Source organism: Plodia interpunctella, chromosome 14, assembly GCF_027563975.2.
Source record: "Plodia interpunctella isolate USDA-ARS_2022_Savannah chromosome 14, ilPloInte3.2, whole genome shotgun sequence".
Classification (NCBI taxonomy): Eukaryota; Metazoa; Arthropoda; class Insecta; order Lepidoptera; family Pyralidae; genus Plodia; species Plodia interpunctella.
Genome location: NC_071307.1, coordinates 1,520,480 through 1,537,850, shown reverse-complemented (window position 1 = coordinate 1,537,850; position 17,371 = coordinate 1,520,480). Strand labels below are relative to the sequence as shown.

At 35.5% G+C, this 17,371-nt stretch overlaps 2 protein-coding genes across 4 annotated transcripts in view; one reads left to right on the top strand and one right to left on the bottom strand.

Moving 5' to 3' along the window:
* Pten (Phosphatase and tensin homolog) overlaps positions 1-11,649 on the top strand; it is a 51,939-nt gene extending 40,290 nt beyond the window's left edge. Inside the window, exons 8-10 of one of the 3 annotated variants that reach the window (XM_053755194.1) lie at positions 234-345; positions 1,847-1,901; positions 4,671-11,649. In XM_053755194.1, coding sequence (XP_053611169.1) covers positions 234-345; positions 1,847-1,901; positions 4,671-4,674 — 171 coding nt within the window. In that variant the 3' untranslated portion in view covers positions 4,675-11,649. Of the gene's footprint in view, positions 1-233; positions 346-1,846; positions 1,921-4,670 lie in introns of all 3 variants that reach the window. The other 2 variants (XM_053755195.1, XM_053755196.1) reach the window with 2 other exon arrangements.
* A 106-nt stretch (positions 11,650-11,755) lies between these two features.
* Mettl14 (Methyltransferase like 14) lies at positions 11,756-17,128 on the bottom strand. Its single transcript, XM_053755197.1, has 6 exons — positions 16,952-17,128; positions 16,710-16,871; positions 16,132-16,332; positions 15,746-15,902; positions 14,458-14,767; positions 11,756-13,792 (listed from the first exon to the last, which is right to left on the bottom strand). The coding sequence occupies exons 1-6, from the start codon at positions 17,015-17,017 to the stop codon at positions 13,546-13,548; spliced, it is 1,143 nt and encodes a 380-aa protein (XP_053611172.1). The 5' UTR covers positions 17,018-17,128; the 3' UTR covers positions 11,756-13,545.
* Between the last annotated feature and the right edge of the window lie 243 nt (positions 17,129-17,371).

Sequence of the window (17,371 nt, the reverse complement as noted above, 5' to 3'; positions counted from 1 at the left end):
TCCCTCCCGATCAGAAAGTCTAAAGCCGGATCCGTTGCGCCGTGTTTTGAACAGAATATTGTTCAAAAACATAAATAAATAAATAGATAAATAAATAAATAGACCCATTTTATGTTAGCGGATCCGGCTTCAAACAAAGCGAAACGTCAAATGAGCAATCTGCCTAGCTAGGTAATCGGCCATGTAGCAACTAGTGTTGAGATGAATGAATAATATAAAGTGATTGCGCGCAGGTGGAGCTCATCGTGCAGAAGCAGCCCGCCGCGTCGCGCTTCCGCGCCGGCGCGCGCTGCTCGCCGCCCTCCTCCGGCTCCGACACCGAGCCCGACGCCGTCTGGGACTCCGGTCAGTCACTGCATTCTACCTTCTATCTATTGCCCTTTTCATATGCTCTATTTTCCTATGACACTCCGATCGGTTTTTTAAATTATGTTTCAATTTGAATAAAGTGGCCAGTGCGCGACGTAAATATGCCGCGAGGTTTCGTTGTTCACCTTTATTGTGTTGTAATAAAGTCTGTTATTGACTCCTTTGAGACTTTCTCGGTTTTTTAAATTAAATTCGAATGTTGTTCGAATAAAGTGGCCAGTGCGCGACGTAAATATGACGCGAGGTTTCGTTGTTCACCTTTATTGTGTTGTAATAAAGTCTGTTATTAATTGGCGCACCGATTGCTTCTAAACGACGAAATGAAGTGTTCGATGGGATATCCACGACGTTCCGTTTCGTTGTTCACTTTATTGTATTGTAATAAAGTTTAATAATGATTGATGCACCAGATGCTTCTATGAATTAGTGTTCGATTACCACGTTGTAATAGAGTTTATTCTTGTGTAGCGAACCGATGTCGGCAGTAATTTTGCGTGGAACAGAATGAGGTTTGCGTGAAACAGATTGAGGTCGATTGAGGTATTAAGTCAATACTTCATGTTATCACACAGTTTATAATTTTAAAACAGGAATCTGATGATGATAGTTAAATGCAATTAGTATAAATTTATTTGTAATAAGATTAACTTGCACAAAGTGCTTTTTTGATTCTATATTTCAGGTTATTTGAATAAGGTGTTAACAAATATAAAATCGTATATCATACAAACGCAGGGATTCGATTAACAAGTGCATGTGCTCAATATTATTATGCAATTACGTTATTACATTTTCAACTTTATTTTCATGTTTGTAATGTCGATAATGGTATGTGTCGGTAGTGTATCAAAGTTTTGGTTGTTTTAATTAAAGAATTACGACTTTTATATTTAAGGTAAAACGGGGTTCATTGTACCTTAAATATAAAAATCGTAATTTGGGGCTTCATTCATGGGATTGCTAAAATCACAGTAATAATGTGAAGATTGGATTATAAAATGTAGTCTTAACTTTTATATCCTTTTATTATATTTTATGTAAAAAATGGAGAATCGTCTGTATGAGTTTCAATTCCTAGAATTTTTGTCTATATGTATATTGTTTATAACAATAGACAAAGTGGAGGATTGTTAGCAGAACGCGAGAAGGGCATGGATTATTCTAAGAAATTTTCGTTTCGGACTTCATACAATTATAGCCTCTATGTGCACTATAATAAAGTGGAGAATGTTTTACAGGATGCGAGAAGGGCGTGGCTTATTCTACGAAATTTAAATTTCGGACTTCATTGAATTTTAGCCTATATAATCCACTGTAACAAACTGGAAAATAAAGAGCGAAGTGTTTTCTAAGTTCATAGAATTATAGTCTCTATATCCACTCAAATAAAGCGGAGAATGGCTTGCAAGACGTGCGTGAACGTTCATAGGATTGTAGCCTCTATATCCACTGAAATAAAGTGGAGAATGGTTTGCAGGGCGCGTGGAGCGCGTGGGCCGCTACCGGCAGCTGTCGCCCGACGCGCCGCTCACGTAACTACAGCGAATTCACGTTCGTACAGCATGCGGCCACGCTTACACCACACATCACATGTTTGCAATCTATTTCATATTCGTTTCCCATTCGATTCATGTAATGCCGCCTTATTTTAACATTTAATTGAAAAATTAAAATTCAGATATAAACGATTGTCTTATGGTATGATTTTATTTAAGTGACCTCCACAAGTATGCCTCCTATACAGCTCTGTTTCCATCTTCTCGCCTATGAGCTGCAGGACTCGAACAAAAGAAAAATGTAGATAATATTAAAATTATGAAATGATATCTGAATTATTCTATTTCTAGATTATTATCTTATCTATCTAGATATTCTATTTTATTATAATTTTTAATAAAAATACTTTATAATTAAATGGTAGTTCGACTTCTTTCAGAGTCAATTCTGGCGTTCAAATTAAGACAAATACCTTGTCGTTGCCACATTGAAATAATAATTTAATTAATAATAATAAAAGCCTAATTGTATTAATATTATTTAGAAGAATAGCATTATTATTGAAAATAAACCGTAAAATAAATATTCTGACAACAGTGCTAGCAATAAAAAGATTTAAATACTTCGCGGAAACATTTCTGTAAACAAGTTGACGAAGCGTTATACTGATGGTAAGATGTAAACTGTTTTCAATTAATATACACACATACATACAGAATCACTTCTTCATTTACGGGGTAGACAGAACCAAAATAATAATAATAAAAAAAATAAACTTCTGCAAGTATAAATATATAAAGGAACTATCTAATACCTAAGCGTAAAAATATCAGATTGCAACCATGGAATGCATTAAATGTCCCATGTACAGTCCCTGTGTTCGTATTAAACTACTAAACCTCACCACGACTAAGAATTTGAGTGCTGACATGGACTAAAATATGATAAGTGATTAGGAAAATGGATAGTTGTTTACAATTTTTTATTTAAAACACTAGCTAACCCTAAGTTTAAAAAGCGAGGAGTAGTGTGGTTTTTTATGCTAGCAAGTCTTAGTTGTGTTTATTTTTATTTTTCCGGTTGTTCTATGAATTCATCCAAGATATAACTTCGATCTTGTGTTAATTTTTACTTTTATCGACCAATCCTAAACATTTGATTGTGTCGATATTCTAACATCAGAGATGGATAATGGCCACTAACAATAGATTACGTAATTTCTTAAGGTCCTGTAACATTTTTGTCAATGTTCTCGAGTCTCAGTAGATCCTTGAGGACCACATAACCGGGTGTCATGTTTCCACAGATTCTAAATTAATCAATATGTCCACGTTAGCACTCAGCCGATTTGGCTTGCTACGCTTACCACGTCACACATCGCTTGTCCATTTATTAATTCCACATCATTAACGATGATTTTATTTCCCAACTTATGAATGCAAGCGTACGTTGAAACCGTAAAAGATTATGTTAAAAGTAATTTTATTTTATACAAAATTTGACCCTTATTCAGTTTTATTATATTGATTTGTAAATCTTAATTTGATAGCATAGTAGTTGTTCATTTACAAGCCATTTTAAACTAGCTTTGTCACTTAGGGAGTCAATAATTTGATTAATCTTAATTGATTAATGAAAATAGATACATTTTTGAAGAAAACCCCCTAATACAAAAGCAGTGCCCCCTATAGGATGATGTTTGATACAACTGTGGACTAGTATAGGAACAACTTTCTTGGCAAATAACTCGCGGACGTGGCTTCGGTGTTGTATGATACATGTTTGTCTGTATATGTGTGCTTGATTCACGTGCATGCTTTCTTTTATAATGCTGTAAAATTGGTTTTTATTCATACATTACGTCGCGCGAAGCAATGACATAGAAAACTCAAGACTACTAGCTTTTTCCGCTACATCATACAAAGCGGAAAGATAGTCTTTAAAATCGGGTATATGATGAAGGACATAGATACCCGCTCTTTCGCGTTTTTTCTCGTGTATTTCTAATACGTGTTTGTTTTTTAATGTATGAGTGAAACTAAATGAGGCTATTGTTTTCTCTGTCTACGCTTAGAAGGATAAAGGGAGGCAGAGAGTGGGAGGAGAGATCCTGAAGTTCATGACGTCACAAAGTCTTTAATTTTACAGCATTATTATTTTCTTTATATTTTATAGGTAGATTCGGTTTTTTCCATTAAACTTATGTGCTATTTTTGTTAAGCTCATTGCCTGTTTTAAAATCATATTGTAATTGATTTGAATCTACTTGTAAAATTAGACCAAGGATTTGAGTTTTTACTAAGTATTTTAGGAAATTGCGAGATAAATACACTATTGTTTTTTTCATTTTTTATTGAACATTCGCTTATTCCTAAAAAAAAAATTGCCGCCATATCTGGAGTGTGTGTATGTAAATAGAAAAAAACCCTCACACTCAAATTTCAAAGGAAACATTTCTTATAAAATCTAGAAATATGAAGACATTAATGATAATATTATTTTGTTGCGTTACATTTCATTCGCTATACATACATCGCTTGACAAGCACAATTTCACACCACGCACAGGCATTACATACCCTCACAGTCACACATTTAAAATGATTTTGAGAGGTATCTAAGACATAATATTCCCCTATCAATGATTTATTTGATAATTTCCATTTAAAAAGAATTAAAACAAAAATGTTATAAAATCGACGTTGTGTGAAAGATTTTAAAAGATCTGTAATTTCAAATAAATCAGCCATGCCTGTGTGTGTACAATATGTGATAATTTTCTCAACAATTTTCTTTCGTTTCCAGGTGAATCCACATACTTGTGAGGGCGACATGGACTCTCCACTTCTATAAACCCCTGCTTTTCCTACATGCCAAAGGCTTGAAATCGAACTCTAACACGGTGCCGTAAAGACTATTATCCCTTGAAGCCTTTACCTTAGTGATGTTAAACAGAACAGTTAGTGTTCTATGTGTGTTAAAATGTGTAGATATTTAAATATAAATGGTAGTGTGCCATTGCTGCGTACGGACTGATGTGTAAGGTACGAGCTATGTGATTCGGAGTGCTAAGACGTTACGAGTGAACCTGGTACTAAAGCTACCTCGGTATGAAGATACGTTTTTATTCTGTGGTTTCCGCGCCGCGAATGTATGTCACAAGCTAAGTTCTTGTCTAATTAATTTGTACGTAAATCTTATGACTGATAAGTACATCGGATTATTTTTTAATCGTGAACGCAGCGTAGCGCTGTTACGAGGACAATGCAGGTCATGTTTTTCACGAGGTGAATGAACTTTTTGTTTACGATAGCGTTTAATATTGATAACCATGATTGATGTTGAAATAGCCGATATTGCCACATGGAAAAAATAGCTGTTCGCTTTTTAAATGTAGATGTAACCGGCCAGTGTTGTAAATCCTCTAAGCCCCTAAGGTTTTTGATTTTCTGTTTGTGGACGCGTCCTAATGTGGCAGGAACTTCAAGTATTCTATATTTGATTTTTATTTTTTCTTAAATTTGTAATTGTGTTATTCTTATCCGAAATATTTTGAACGCAATTCGGTGATCATATATCATATCACATTTTAACACTACTTACTCATTACATTTACATTTCCTGCCAAATTTGGGTGCGTTCACAGTGTTGTATGATTTCAAAATGTATTTTTGAAATATTGTGTTCATTTCGTGTACCTACCTATATGTTTGTAAGTTTTTATCGAAGAATTTTGATTCTAAGTCTGCATCTGAAAATAAAAAAAATAAATAAATTTTGAAGCGTGGTGCTTATAATGGCCAATAGAGAAGAAAATAATTTCTCAAAATCAAAAACAAGGTAGAACCAAATATTTTTGGTTTCACAAATTTCGTATGTATATTCCAAAATGGTTAGCCGCGTTTGTAATTGTCATTAATTCTGTTGATGTGTGTGGATATTAAACAAAAGTATTCAGTTTAGTTTACTTGAAAGCTAACGTTTTGTATAAGATAATTTAATTGGTCAGATGTGATTCGAATGATTGGGTATTTGACGCACAATAAAGCTGTCGATCAGTCTTGAGGTATTCGTATTCAGTATTAGAAAACGATAGACCTTTTCTAATACTAGACTAATTGATAAGCGACCCTACTTATGCAGAGCAGTGCTAGAGGCTTAGTGCGTGTTTTATTAAAGTTATGTTAACGTTTACTGAACGTTAACTTAACGAATTCCACGAAATAACGCCCCCTGGTGGCAAAAGGCGGAGTAACTTAGATCATGTAGCACTAATCTTCGTAATTTATTTACAACAACTCGCACTAAGCCCTCTGAATATCACGCATTAATTTATGTTGTGTGTAACACAGTGTTATAAAGGAACTATAGAACTTAGATATATAGGATATTCTTATGTATCGCTACGTTACAAAATATGCTTTCATATAATGTAGTTAGTTATGGGATCAGGGATAAGAGATATTTTTCAAAATGAATATCTCTGTTCCATTGTATGTATTCCTACTGTCTAAACAGAAAATGGGATGTGACTACTAAACTTGACTACGTTTTTGCATCATTGCAACACCAAATTGAACCGTTATGATTGGTTGAAAAACACCCAACGTTGCTAGACAAGTGAATACAACCCTAGTTTCTTTGCTATTTTATTTTTTTAATTCTTTCGTCCCATCATTAACTAGAGAATGATTACTTTGCACAAGTTTATAAAATATGTTGGTCCATAGTTAGTCCAAACTTCAAGACACGAACGCATCAGCTTAATGAGCTGCTGGTGTGTTATAAATAAAATAAAATAAAATAAAATAAATAAATAAATAGTCAAGTACCCAATCGTATTAGTTTGTTATTTATGTACTTTGATAATTTAAAGAAATATTTGCCGTGCGGCGAGGCAGTTGTTCCCACCAGCTATTGACTAAGTCCCAGACGGACAGTTTATATTTTGTATAGTTTCGAAAGATCTCAGCGGCTGTCTTCATTAGGTTTCATTTAGAATGCGGCGTATTTTCTGTGAAATTTTTAATAATTTTTAGTTTTTTCCCTATTGTGAATATGTTTATACCCGTTTAAAAAAAAAAAATCGGTTACTGTTGTAAACTTTGAAAATTACCCGCCAAATTATGCTCAAATTTTAATTTACACGAGTGAGAAATACCATTTGCTTTTTCACTCCAAAAGACGAAAAATGTATTTGAAGAACGTTATACTGAGTATTTGAAATTAATTATGTGTGTTTCTAGATTTAGACGCCATAGATTTTACCATAAAAAAGCACTCACTTCTTAGGGACCATATATCCATTTTCTATCATGCCTATTTGCGCTGTTGTTTTCGTGTAACAAACCCTATCGGTTAATTTCACAGTAAATGCGACGCTACTAAATAACTTCAAAAACTTAGATCCATTTATGTATCAAAATATTGAGTGCATCAAAATGCTGTGTTGGTCTTAGGATGGTTGCTGTTCAAATGCTTTCTTATTGAAATCGCTTAGAGTTTATTTTAAACGTGGAATGGGCGTGAATTTTTCCTAAATACAATGGAATAATGCGACGATATGATATGACGAGTACTGCATACGATTTTCAACCTAGAAGCCAATGCAGTAAAGATTAGTTTGATTGGTTTAACAGAAAACATCCTAAGATTAATTTGATTTAATAGTTTTATTCTTGTATCGCGGATACGCCCTGCTTTGTGAGACACGTGACACGAATTTATGGCAGTTTCAATGTATTCTGGGTTAATCAAATACACCAATCGCTATTAATCTGAGTTTGATGAGGGCTAACATGATTGAATTCGCTGCTAGGGCAACTGGTTCATTGTTGGAAGGTGTTGCAAGGCATTGAAAAAAAAATATCAGCCATAGTAACAGGTACTTCGTGAACGGGGAATTACGTGAAATGCTCCCAAAATGGGAGGACAGATCACCCGTTTCGTAATAATAATTTCAGGACCTGATTCGACCATCGGCGCCAAATGGTGAGCGAAGAAGTTGTAGCCCCAATTGGAATGTTATTTCTTAAATTGCGAATATTTTTTATTTTCTTCCTGGCTGGTGATAAAACATACTTTATCCTTTTAAGACTTCCATTGAACAAACATTATTTGATTTTGAATCCAGAATCATTGAAGTCTCGCCGTTTTACTGCGCAGTACAACGCTGTCGACTGTAGAATACATGTTCTTTTTCAAAATGCTAGGAACTTATCCAGTAAAAATGTTTTGTTTTTTTTCACACCTGATTGTGGCAGTTGAACGACGTTCAATTTAGAATAACTCGGAAGTGTCAAATGATCCAACAAAACATTGGAACTGATGACGCCAGTAACGCCATCTGGTACGAGTAATTTTGGAATAAAATTTGGGACTTTGACCCCGTCCTCTCTTTGTAATGGATAGAAACAACTACTACTTATTTTTTTTGTAAACACCCATTCCTAGCCTTTTTGTATATCAGCTTACGCCTGTCACAGCTACACCACACTTAAAATTTTTTATTGTAAATATTATTGTTACATTAGATTTAATCCAGATCTGTCTTAAAGTTAAGTAGGTGATGTTCTGAGCGGATTTTTAAAGTTATGACAAGAGTACGATGGCAGGCCCTGTCGAGTATAAATAAGGGTTTGTGTTTCTATGACGTTTGGGTTTGAAATGTGACGTAGATAACTTGTTTTTGTTTTTCATCTAAAACGGAGCGATTCGTAAAGCAGATGGCAGCACGAGCTCGCGTGGTAAACCAAGACGCTATATATAATACTGGATCCCGCACTCCCAAGAACTTTTTGATGCAAGGTATATATATTGCTATCTCTTTCACCTGTGGCACGATCTTATAAGTATTGCGAGGTATATACATAGGTATGACGTAACCTTTCACCGCGCAAGGAGAGATCGGGCCACGAACAAAAGAGACAATATATCTACTTTTCATCAAAAAGTTCTTAGCGGTGCGGGCCCCAGTATTATTTATAGCTTCATGAGGTAAAAAAAAAATGATCCGTTGCTAGTGCATATGTCAATGTCATTTGTCATATCTGCACGCCATATGACTGTGCTGAGCTCTAGCGTGATATTATCGCGGTAATATCCTATTATAAGATTAGGACCAATAAGCCAAGAACATTTATTCTTATTATCCTTGTGGTAACCATTTTTGTTACGACGGATTAAAGTGCATATAATAACCCGTCTTAATTTTACTATAATAAGATTCATTTTCAAGTAATACAATTCCGCGAGGAAATGTATAACAGATATGTCTAATTAGCTCCTTTTCTAATAGAATGCTTAGTTCAGTAATCTGACAGGATATATAACCTCTGTTGTTCGTAAGCAAATACGGTTACCATACCGATAACAATTATTATCCGTGCTTGGGGTACATATATTCTTATTATATTCGGTGTAAAATAAATTGTGTTAGGGTTTCAGATCAGACAGAATGACCAAATTGAAAGTTTGATTAAAAGAAAAAAAACTAAAGAAGCTTCAGTATCTAGTCCCGCAGACGTGGCTTTACATTCGCTGACAACATCAACGCGGCCAATCTGTTATTGATAGCGCCACATATGGCCGCTGGTCTTTCGACTTTATTACAAAATCAAACTTCAATTCGTCTGTCGATTCGATTTATAATTCTTCAAGAAATTTGTCGTTGTTTTTCGCGCGATTAAAGTCATCTATACCAGTGTGTTTATATAATCACAAATTACAATTATGAGAAACACTTCGGAACTTTGAATACGCTTGAATGTTATATTATGTTGAATTTTGTCAGTTTATTGTGCGGGGAACGATCATTTTGAGTTATCTATGTCTTAGGTTCGGGTGGGTAAGGTTTAAAATGCCAATATATTGTTTAAAACTACCTAAAGTATTAAAGAAAGCAATGCCTAATATAATATAGGTCGTTAACTCCGTGCCGATGTAAGGTAACGGACTATATTAGAAGATTCGAGAGAAACTCCTTTATCCCGCTCCACATCTATAAGCGCATGGTACACGAAGTTACTTGCCTATAATTTTCGGCCTGTTTGTCCTTACGGCAATGGTGATCAAGGGAAGCCGTTGTGGCTTCAGAGTTTCTGAATTATCTGGCATTTTGGACAAACTTGATAAGGTATAGTTAAGGAATGGTTTATGTAGGCTAGGTTAGTTCGGTACTGTAAGGTAGGATAGCGACGTCATAGAAATGAACGGAATATGAAATCGGATATGCTGCATCCAACGTTAGTTATAAAAATTATTTAAAAAAGTTGTCTTAGTTTCGGTTCGTTTAGGTTTCATGAAGTTTTAGTCTCTTTATATTTCTTTCTAAAAGTGAGTCACGCATATGCTTCCAATAAAATTTTCGTTTTAAGTGTCATGAACTCGCAACATTTTCCTTTGCATTAGTTTGTAATTTAATTTTTAAATGTGTCCCCTTAGAATTTGAAGTTTAGTGGTTAAATGTTAAGTATTGACTCAGACATGTTTCTGATAATGTTTGTTTAAACTTCCAGTTTTTGTAAATAAGCGCGTTAAATTCCAATCTAGGGCTGTCGCTTTCGAGTTCGCCCGGCGAAAAAGTTGAAATTTTTTATAATTGTAAGCAGCAAATACAATCTATTTGGCGTCCGCGACTTTATATATGCAGATATATATCATCAAGTACAAATTAAGCGTGGTTAGTTGAATCCGTCTTAGGCAGACGGGAGTGACTAAGTCTTAACTTATTTCTTGTAATATTTATTTTAGAATTTCCGCAGTCATAGTTGGTATAGCTCACAGACGTGTATGTTTGCACGGTCATCTTGTTATTGGTTTATATCTCGCCGTCTACTGTCCTTCATCAAAGGTTTAGCTTTAAAGTTTGTTGTTTGCCTTATAAAAAAATGTGATCTTATGACGAATATACTTAAAGGGTGTCGCTGAGCTGCGTTCGCAGGCATTTCTACATTTTAGCGTAGTTTCTGGTCAGTCATAATTTGTTTGAAGAAAAAAAAAAAGAGCACAGGTGACGCCACTTTGAAAGAAAAAAAAACCGGTTTTAAATATTGTCGAATCTTCACGTCTTGGTATTTGACTGATGCACATTTCAAAATAAATTTGCAATAGAATTATTGTGCCAAAACATCTAGAATTTCGTACGCGCATTATTGGTTCTTACTGCATATATCCAGCGTGAACCGGTTTGAACTGAACATGTTGGATTCCTGCGAACGCAGCACGTCTGAAAGAATATGCCTTGTATAATGATAACAAAATGAATTAAGTAATATAAGACTTGACGATGTGCGATGTATTGATACGCTCAGTAGAGGACTGTCAATTGGATACAGTGTAGTGTGGCGTAAAGGGCTTTATTGGTGTGAGATAGGCGTGCTGCGTTGTCATTGGTCGAATTATGGCGCGGTTATATTAAAAAACAGAATGCTATTGCTTTTGAATTGACCAACAATGTGAAGTGATCACGCAGCATTGCCACCCGTTTAGAAGTTAGGGCTATGAATGGTGCCACGTTAAATCTTTCCGTCTCTTTTTTTCCAACGCCACAGATACTAGTAAAGCCCTCTCCGCATTAAAGAAAATATAAAACTTTTTTATGAATCGTAAGTTCTTAGTACGCAATAATTAATACAAAAAAATATGTAAATTTTTCTTATAGTAAGTAAAAGATCTCATATTAAGTCTTATTTTTGTTTTGTCTTTTTTATATTTTGAGGATCTATGGCATAGTCGAGTTGATTTAAAGACAACCTCTGTAAATTAAAATATATTGATGTATATATTGTTTTCTTTTATTTTCCTTATACGTCCTAGAGCCCTCGCCACGAAATAGGTCCGCGGCAACATGTGGAACTATCAGTTGAATATAAAATAAAATAAAAAGAACATCAATATAAAAACATGTATTCATAGCAATACAGACGTCAGAAAATACTCAACATTACATTTTCAGTTCTTAAACTAGGTACTTGCAATAAAATAGTCTAATCAACCACAATGGAAACTCAAGGATCTTTATCTTACATTTGTTTCGTTGTGCCCTGGGTGTTCCGCTGCTTGGATGAAAATTACTCTTTTTTTCCCAGGTTTCACTCTACCCATACACTGAATATTATCGATATCCATCCAATTCGTGGAAAAGTGATAAAACATACATTGTTATAAACTTTCATTTGCATAAATAATAGTATTAATTTCATCAAAATAAAAAGTATCGAGTGTGTATTAAATTATGTCTACAAGGAGTAGATAACAGATTTTTAACGAACTATATATTTTTTTGCCATTGCTATACTTGAATGGTCAAGATTGGTTGATAAATACCCAAGTGTTGCTAGCGCCCTCATTTTCTACTCAATGTAGTTGTTTCATCAACACAGTGTAACGTAGATCACTAATTGCACATTAAATAGGAATCGTCGATAAATGCCAGATTTTGGAAATAAGTTTAAAACGCCTTAACTTTGTGACTTAGCAGTCACAAAGTTACTTTAGGTTCTACTCATTCATACAGAATCAAATGTATAACACAATTGGCCGATCTACTACAGTTGAATATGGAACGCCTCACGCAGCGCAGTCGGGGGGCTGAGAGGTGGGGGGAGGGGGGGGGGACCGCAACGTGAATTGGACGCGTTGGGAGCTAAATCAGGAGTTTGGAAAATAAAATTAATTAATGCAACACATGTATTTCGTAATTTGTGACAACCCTGGCTCCATTTTTAAAAAATAAATATATTAGGACAAATCACACAGATTGAGCTAGCCCCAAAGTAAGTTCGAGACTTGTGTTATGGGTTTCTAACTCAACGATACTATATTTTATAATAAATACATATATAGATAAACATCCGGGCCAATCAGAAAAAGATCATTTTCCATCATGACCCGACAGGGGATCTAACCCGGAACCTCTCGGTTCAGTGGCAAGCACCACTGCGCCACCGAGGTCGTCATTGTCACCGATTGAGGCTGTTTTGCTAGCAAGGCCGTTGAAAAGCTGTAGGATCCATTAAACTGTGATATTACTCTACTGTCCTGGCAGAATCTGGCATTTGTCGATAAAAATAGGCCTATAGTATAGTTATAAAGACGAATAACATACATCTGTCAAAAATATACTTTTGCCTTTACACAAGTTTTGATTAATTTTGTATGATATATTTACAGTATGAAGATGAGTTTACAATTATGTAAAATTTTCAAAGGAAAAAATATTTACTTTTCACATACCTATTTAGGCTCAGATGAAAATAATTCTTATTATTATAAAACAAGACACAATAGCTGACAATTGGTTAGAGAATAGCGAAAGTGGTCTGCTTAATGATTGCTGTTTGCCATAAAAATAGTCGATGTCGCGATTACATTTTCATAGGCAGTATTAATTATTTTAAATTCAGATAGAAAAACTAATTCTTAACATTGTTAAAATTTGCAAAATTGTAATGACAGCGCAGCCGCAGCGATTGAGACGCTCTGAGAAACACCTATTGGAGAACATCGTGAGGAAAAACCTGCACACAGGTTGACGTTAAGTATGCGACTAATTGTCACTAGATGGCGGTAGGTATTGTTAAATTAATGTCAGATGCCTTTGGGCGACTTCAATAAAATCTGATACCAGTGTTAGCAATAAAACATCCGAAAAGAAGCTATGCGGCTTGCAACAAAACAATTAAAGAGCACCTCTACCTCTACCTCTTCCCCTAAACCCACCGCGGCCTCTTGGCCTCGCTCCTTTGCTGGTATTCGGAGGGCTTTTCGGCCTCAAGGCCTCAATTCGGTCCGTACATCCTGTGCTCTCCCGGCCCTCCGTGAAATAAGACGCGTAGAGTTCAGCGTTGAAGTTGGAGTTTGTTAGTTCGTGCCCAATGGTCACCCATCCCGGACGGATAGTCGAATCGCGACCGAACAGGTGAATTCTGAAATGGGGCAGGAAAATATATAAATTTATCTAATGTAGGTATATATAATTTAGTTTAGAAAAACATCAAATATTGTCAGTCAACACCGCTTCGAACTGGAGATGTCAATATTATACAATACTAGCTTTTCGCTGCATAATTTTCCCATGGGAACAGTACCGGGATGAAAGTTACCCTATGTCATTCTCACTACTTCAAACTACATGTACGCAAATTTTCAAGAAGATTGGCTGAGTACATAGAGCGTGAAGAGGAAACAAACTTACTTTCGCCTTTATAATATTAAGATTTAAAGTTTATATTTTGAAGGTAGAAATAAAGCTTAAACACCCTCCACACGATACAATCTGATTGCTCAATTTGATTGCTAATTGAATTGGGTATAATCTGATCGTCTGTTCACACGTACACAATTAATCGCCAATTTCAGTATTTGATTGAGCAATCTCAACTCTGGCGATACCGATCACCCAATGACCTTGAATTTCATTTTCCGTCCATACAACCCAATTTGATTGTCAATCTAATCAAATTGGCCGTAAAATTGGGTCGTGTGGAAGGGGTTTAAGAGTTGCAAAACTCGAAGGTCACATTTAGTTAGGTAGTTGTAGGACGACGAGATAGGTTGCTAGTCTATCGCTTATGAGAAGAATCTAAATTACCTTCTCCTTCCCAAACAAAAATGTTCCATGATATGAAAGATCTCAATCGGTTTCTCTGTGCTTCCAAACTCTGGGTCCTCCGAAATTATCAGATCTATATCAACATTCGCATGGATGAAGTCACCATCGACAGATCTCCTCACTGTGCCCTTGATACCCATTAGGCAATGCTCCTTTGTTCTCTGGAATACTGCATTGTGTTCAAGATTCTTCGAGTGCCCGGGGTTTTTTATGTTAGTCTTTATCCAGCATATGTCTTCACAGCGACGGAATCCCCACTTCTTTAGGCATTCCCGGCCCATGTCCAATCCTGTGGAATTTAGTCAATTTTTATAAAATATTTATCTACATATCATAATTTATATATCAACAAAGGTACATGACAGAAACCTAGAAGAAGAGATAATGTGTAGGCCTTTGCCTAGCAGCGGCAAAGAAAAAAAGAAAACATTTATTTGCCAAAAACATGAGTACAAATATACGAATTGATGTCAAATTGAATTAAACCTACATGTTTTACGAATATAGGTATGCAAATATAAATAAATAAAGAGGAGCATGCTATCCACTACAAATAACAAAAAAAAAAGAATTATAATGTATACTAGCACTAAATTCTATCCGAGTCTATCATTAAAGAAATCATTTAAAGTATAATAACATTTATCAGTTAATAAAGACTTGAGGTGCTTTTTAAATAGATTTAAATTTAAGCTTTTATATTGATTTGGAACTTTTTCGGTGCTATACATACTTATGCTATTACCGAGTAAAGCAGTTTTTGATGGGTGCATGCATAATCAATAGATATCTCGATGATTCCTCAATACAACATCAGCTAGACGAGCGAATAATTGAGCACTGGTTTTCACAAATGTTGCTACCTCAAGTATGTAAAGTGACAAAAGTGTAAGAATTTTGTGTTCTTTAAAAAATGGCTGACAACTATCAGTGGTTTGGAGTCTAAACATTGCGCGAATACAGCGTTTTTGCATTTTAATAACTATATCCTTATCCGTCGAATTGCCCCAATTGCATCGTGTATATGGCAAAAGAGACAGGACAGCAGGACTGAAAACAACAGAACTAAATAAAAGCCTGTAGGTTTTAAAGAAAACAAAATTTCTTTATCCCATTCATAAGTATGAATGGGATAAGTAACAAATGAGACAAGTTTTTACACAGGACTATTTAGTCCTGTAAAAACTTATCCCAAAAGTAATTTGTTAAACTCCAGCTCCCACAGAATCACGTCCACTTGTTGTTTATACAATGGCAGTAATCATACCCTCCGAGCTGCCGCACCAGAGCAGCACGAAGCAGCGTGCCTGCGCCAGCTGCTGCAGCTCCAGCGCCAGCACATCCTGCCAGCGCCAGCCGGCGCCCAGCGGCGGCTCCACCAGGATGACGTCGAACTTGTTACCCATCTGCTTCAGGTCAAATGTCTGCAAACCCGGTCAAGCAATGTATAATTAAATTGTAGATAATAAAAAAAAGCAAAAGTATTTGAAAAAGCCAAGAACCTTTTCAATTCATAACATAACCCATTAGCCCATTGCTAGCTTTTAGAATGCACTGGCCACTAGTAAAAAGTATTAAAAAAAAACTCCCATCAATGTTTTACAAACCTATAATAATTTAAAGAAGGCTTCACTATCTACACAGTTTACTAACCTTCAAATCACATTTGAGATACATTGGTGGAGTGGCAGTTTGCGCAATGAGGTCATCTTTCAACTTAATCAGCTCCCTGAGTTTGGGATACTCCTCGAAGCGGTCTGCCAGCCCTACGTCCCGAATAAAGTTCTGTGGCCGTTGACCTGTGTCTACAAAATGCTGGCAGTAGTCATTGTGAGGGTTTGATGACTGGGTGCCCTGTTAGAAAAAGTTGGTATATAAATGTATGTCAACTATTTGCATGTGATGTATAGGGTAGATCACATTTCTTAGACCCAATAGGTATGGTATAATATTTATGCCAAGCCTGTGTTCTGATTGTTAATGTCTATATTACAAACCGGTGCACATGTGTCGGTTTAACATTGGTTATTTATTGTATCACGATTCTGTGCCATCAAAGGGTTATGTGCAGGTGTTACATAAACAAGCTACAAGTATTTTTACTTCACTCATACATACAATTACCCGATACAATTATTGGGCTTTATTCCTTGGTAATTTTTTCTGTTTTGAATAAGTAGAATATTTTACTAATAGAGATGTTCAGCAGGTGAATGTATAACTTAAGGTACCTTGAGAAACGTAGAAGAATCAGTATAAACAAGCCCGTCCGGTTCTTTAGGAGCCTTCTCACTGCCATCAGTTCCAGTGTCAGCTAGAGCCGGTTTTTTCGCCGGAACATCCAACGTCGCACCCAAAGCATGCCTTAACTCACTCACGCTAGATACACCGAGCTGAAAAAGTGTTTTAATATTATGTTGTAAGCATAAATGTGTTCTTACAAGGTGAGGTTAGATTGTTTCGTTTAACTTACCGTTTGTGCCAATAACTTTTTCCTTTTTTGAGATCGCTCTCGAAGTTCTTTTAGCTTTTCACTCATTTTTATGTTAGGCTTTTAATTTCTCGTAATAATTTTAATATGTAATATTTTTTTACGAACATGTAAACATTTTTTCTAAGCGTTGGCGTCACTGTATTTAAACTGTATGACAGTTAATTGACATGTGACGCTGACAAATAAGAAGTCACAGAAGTCAATGGGTTTGGTTTGGTACAGTTTGTGAGTAATTCTCTGTTGCCAGAAATTTCTTGGACACGTCCTGATTTTTCTCAAATCTTCACGTCTTCACTTCACAGGCTTAAGTCCAAAAAGTTTCTTTTTGGGCCTTTTTTCGACTGAAACTCGAAAGTCCATGATAAAAGAACAATGGAAATATGAAGTAGGCCTTCAAAT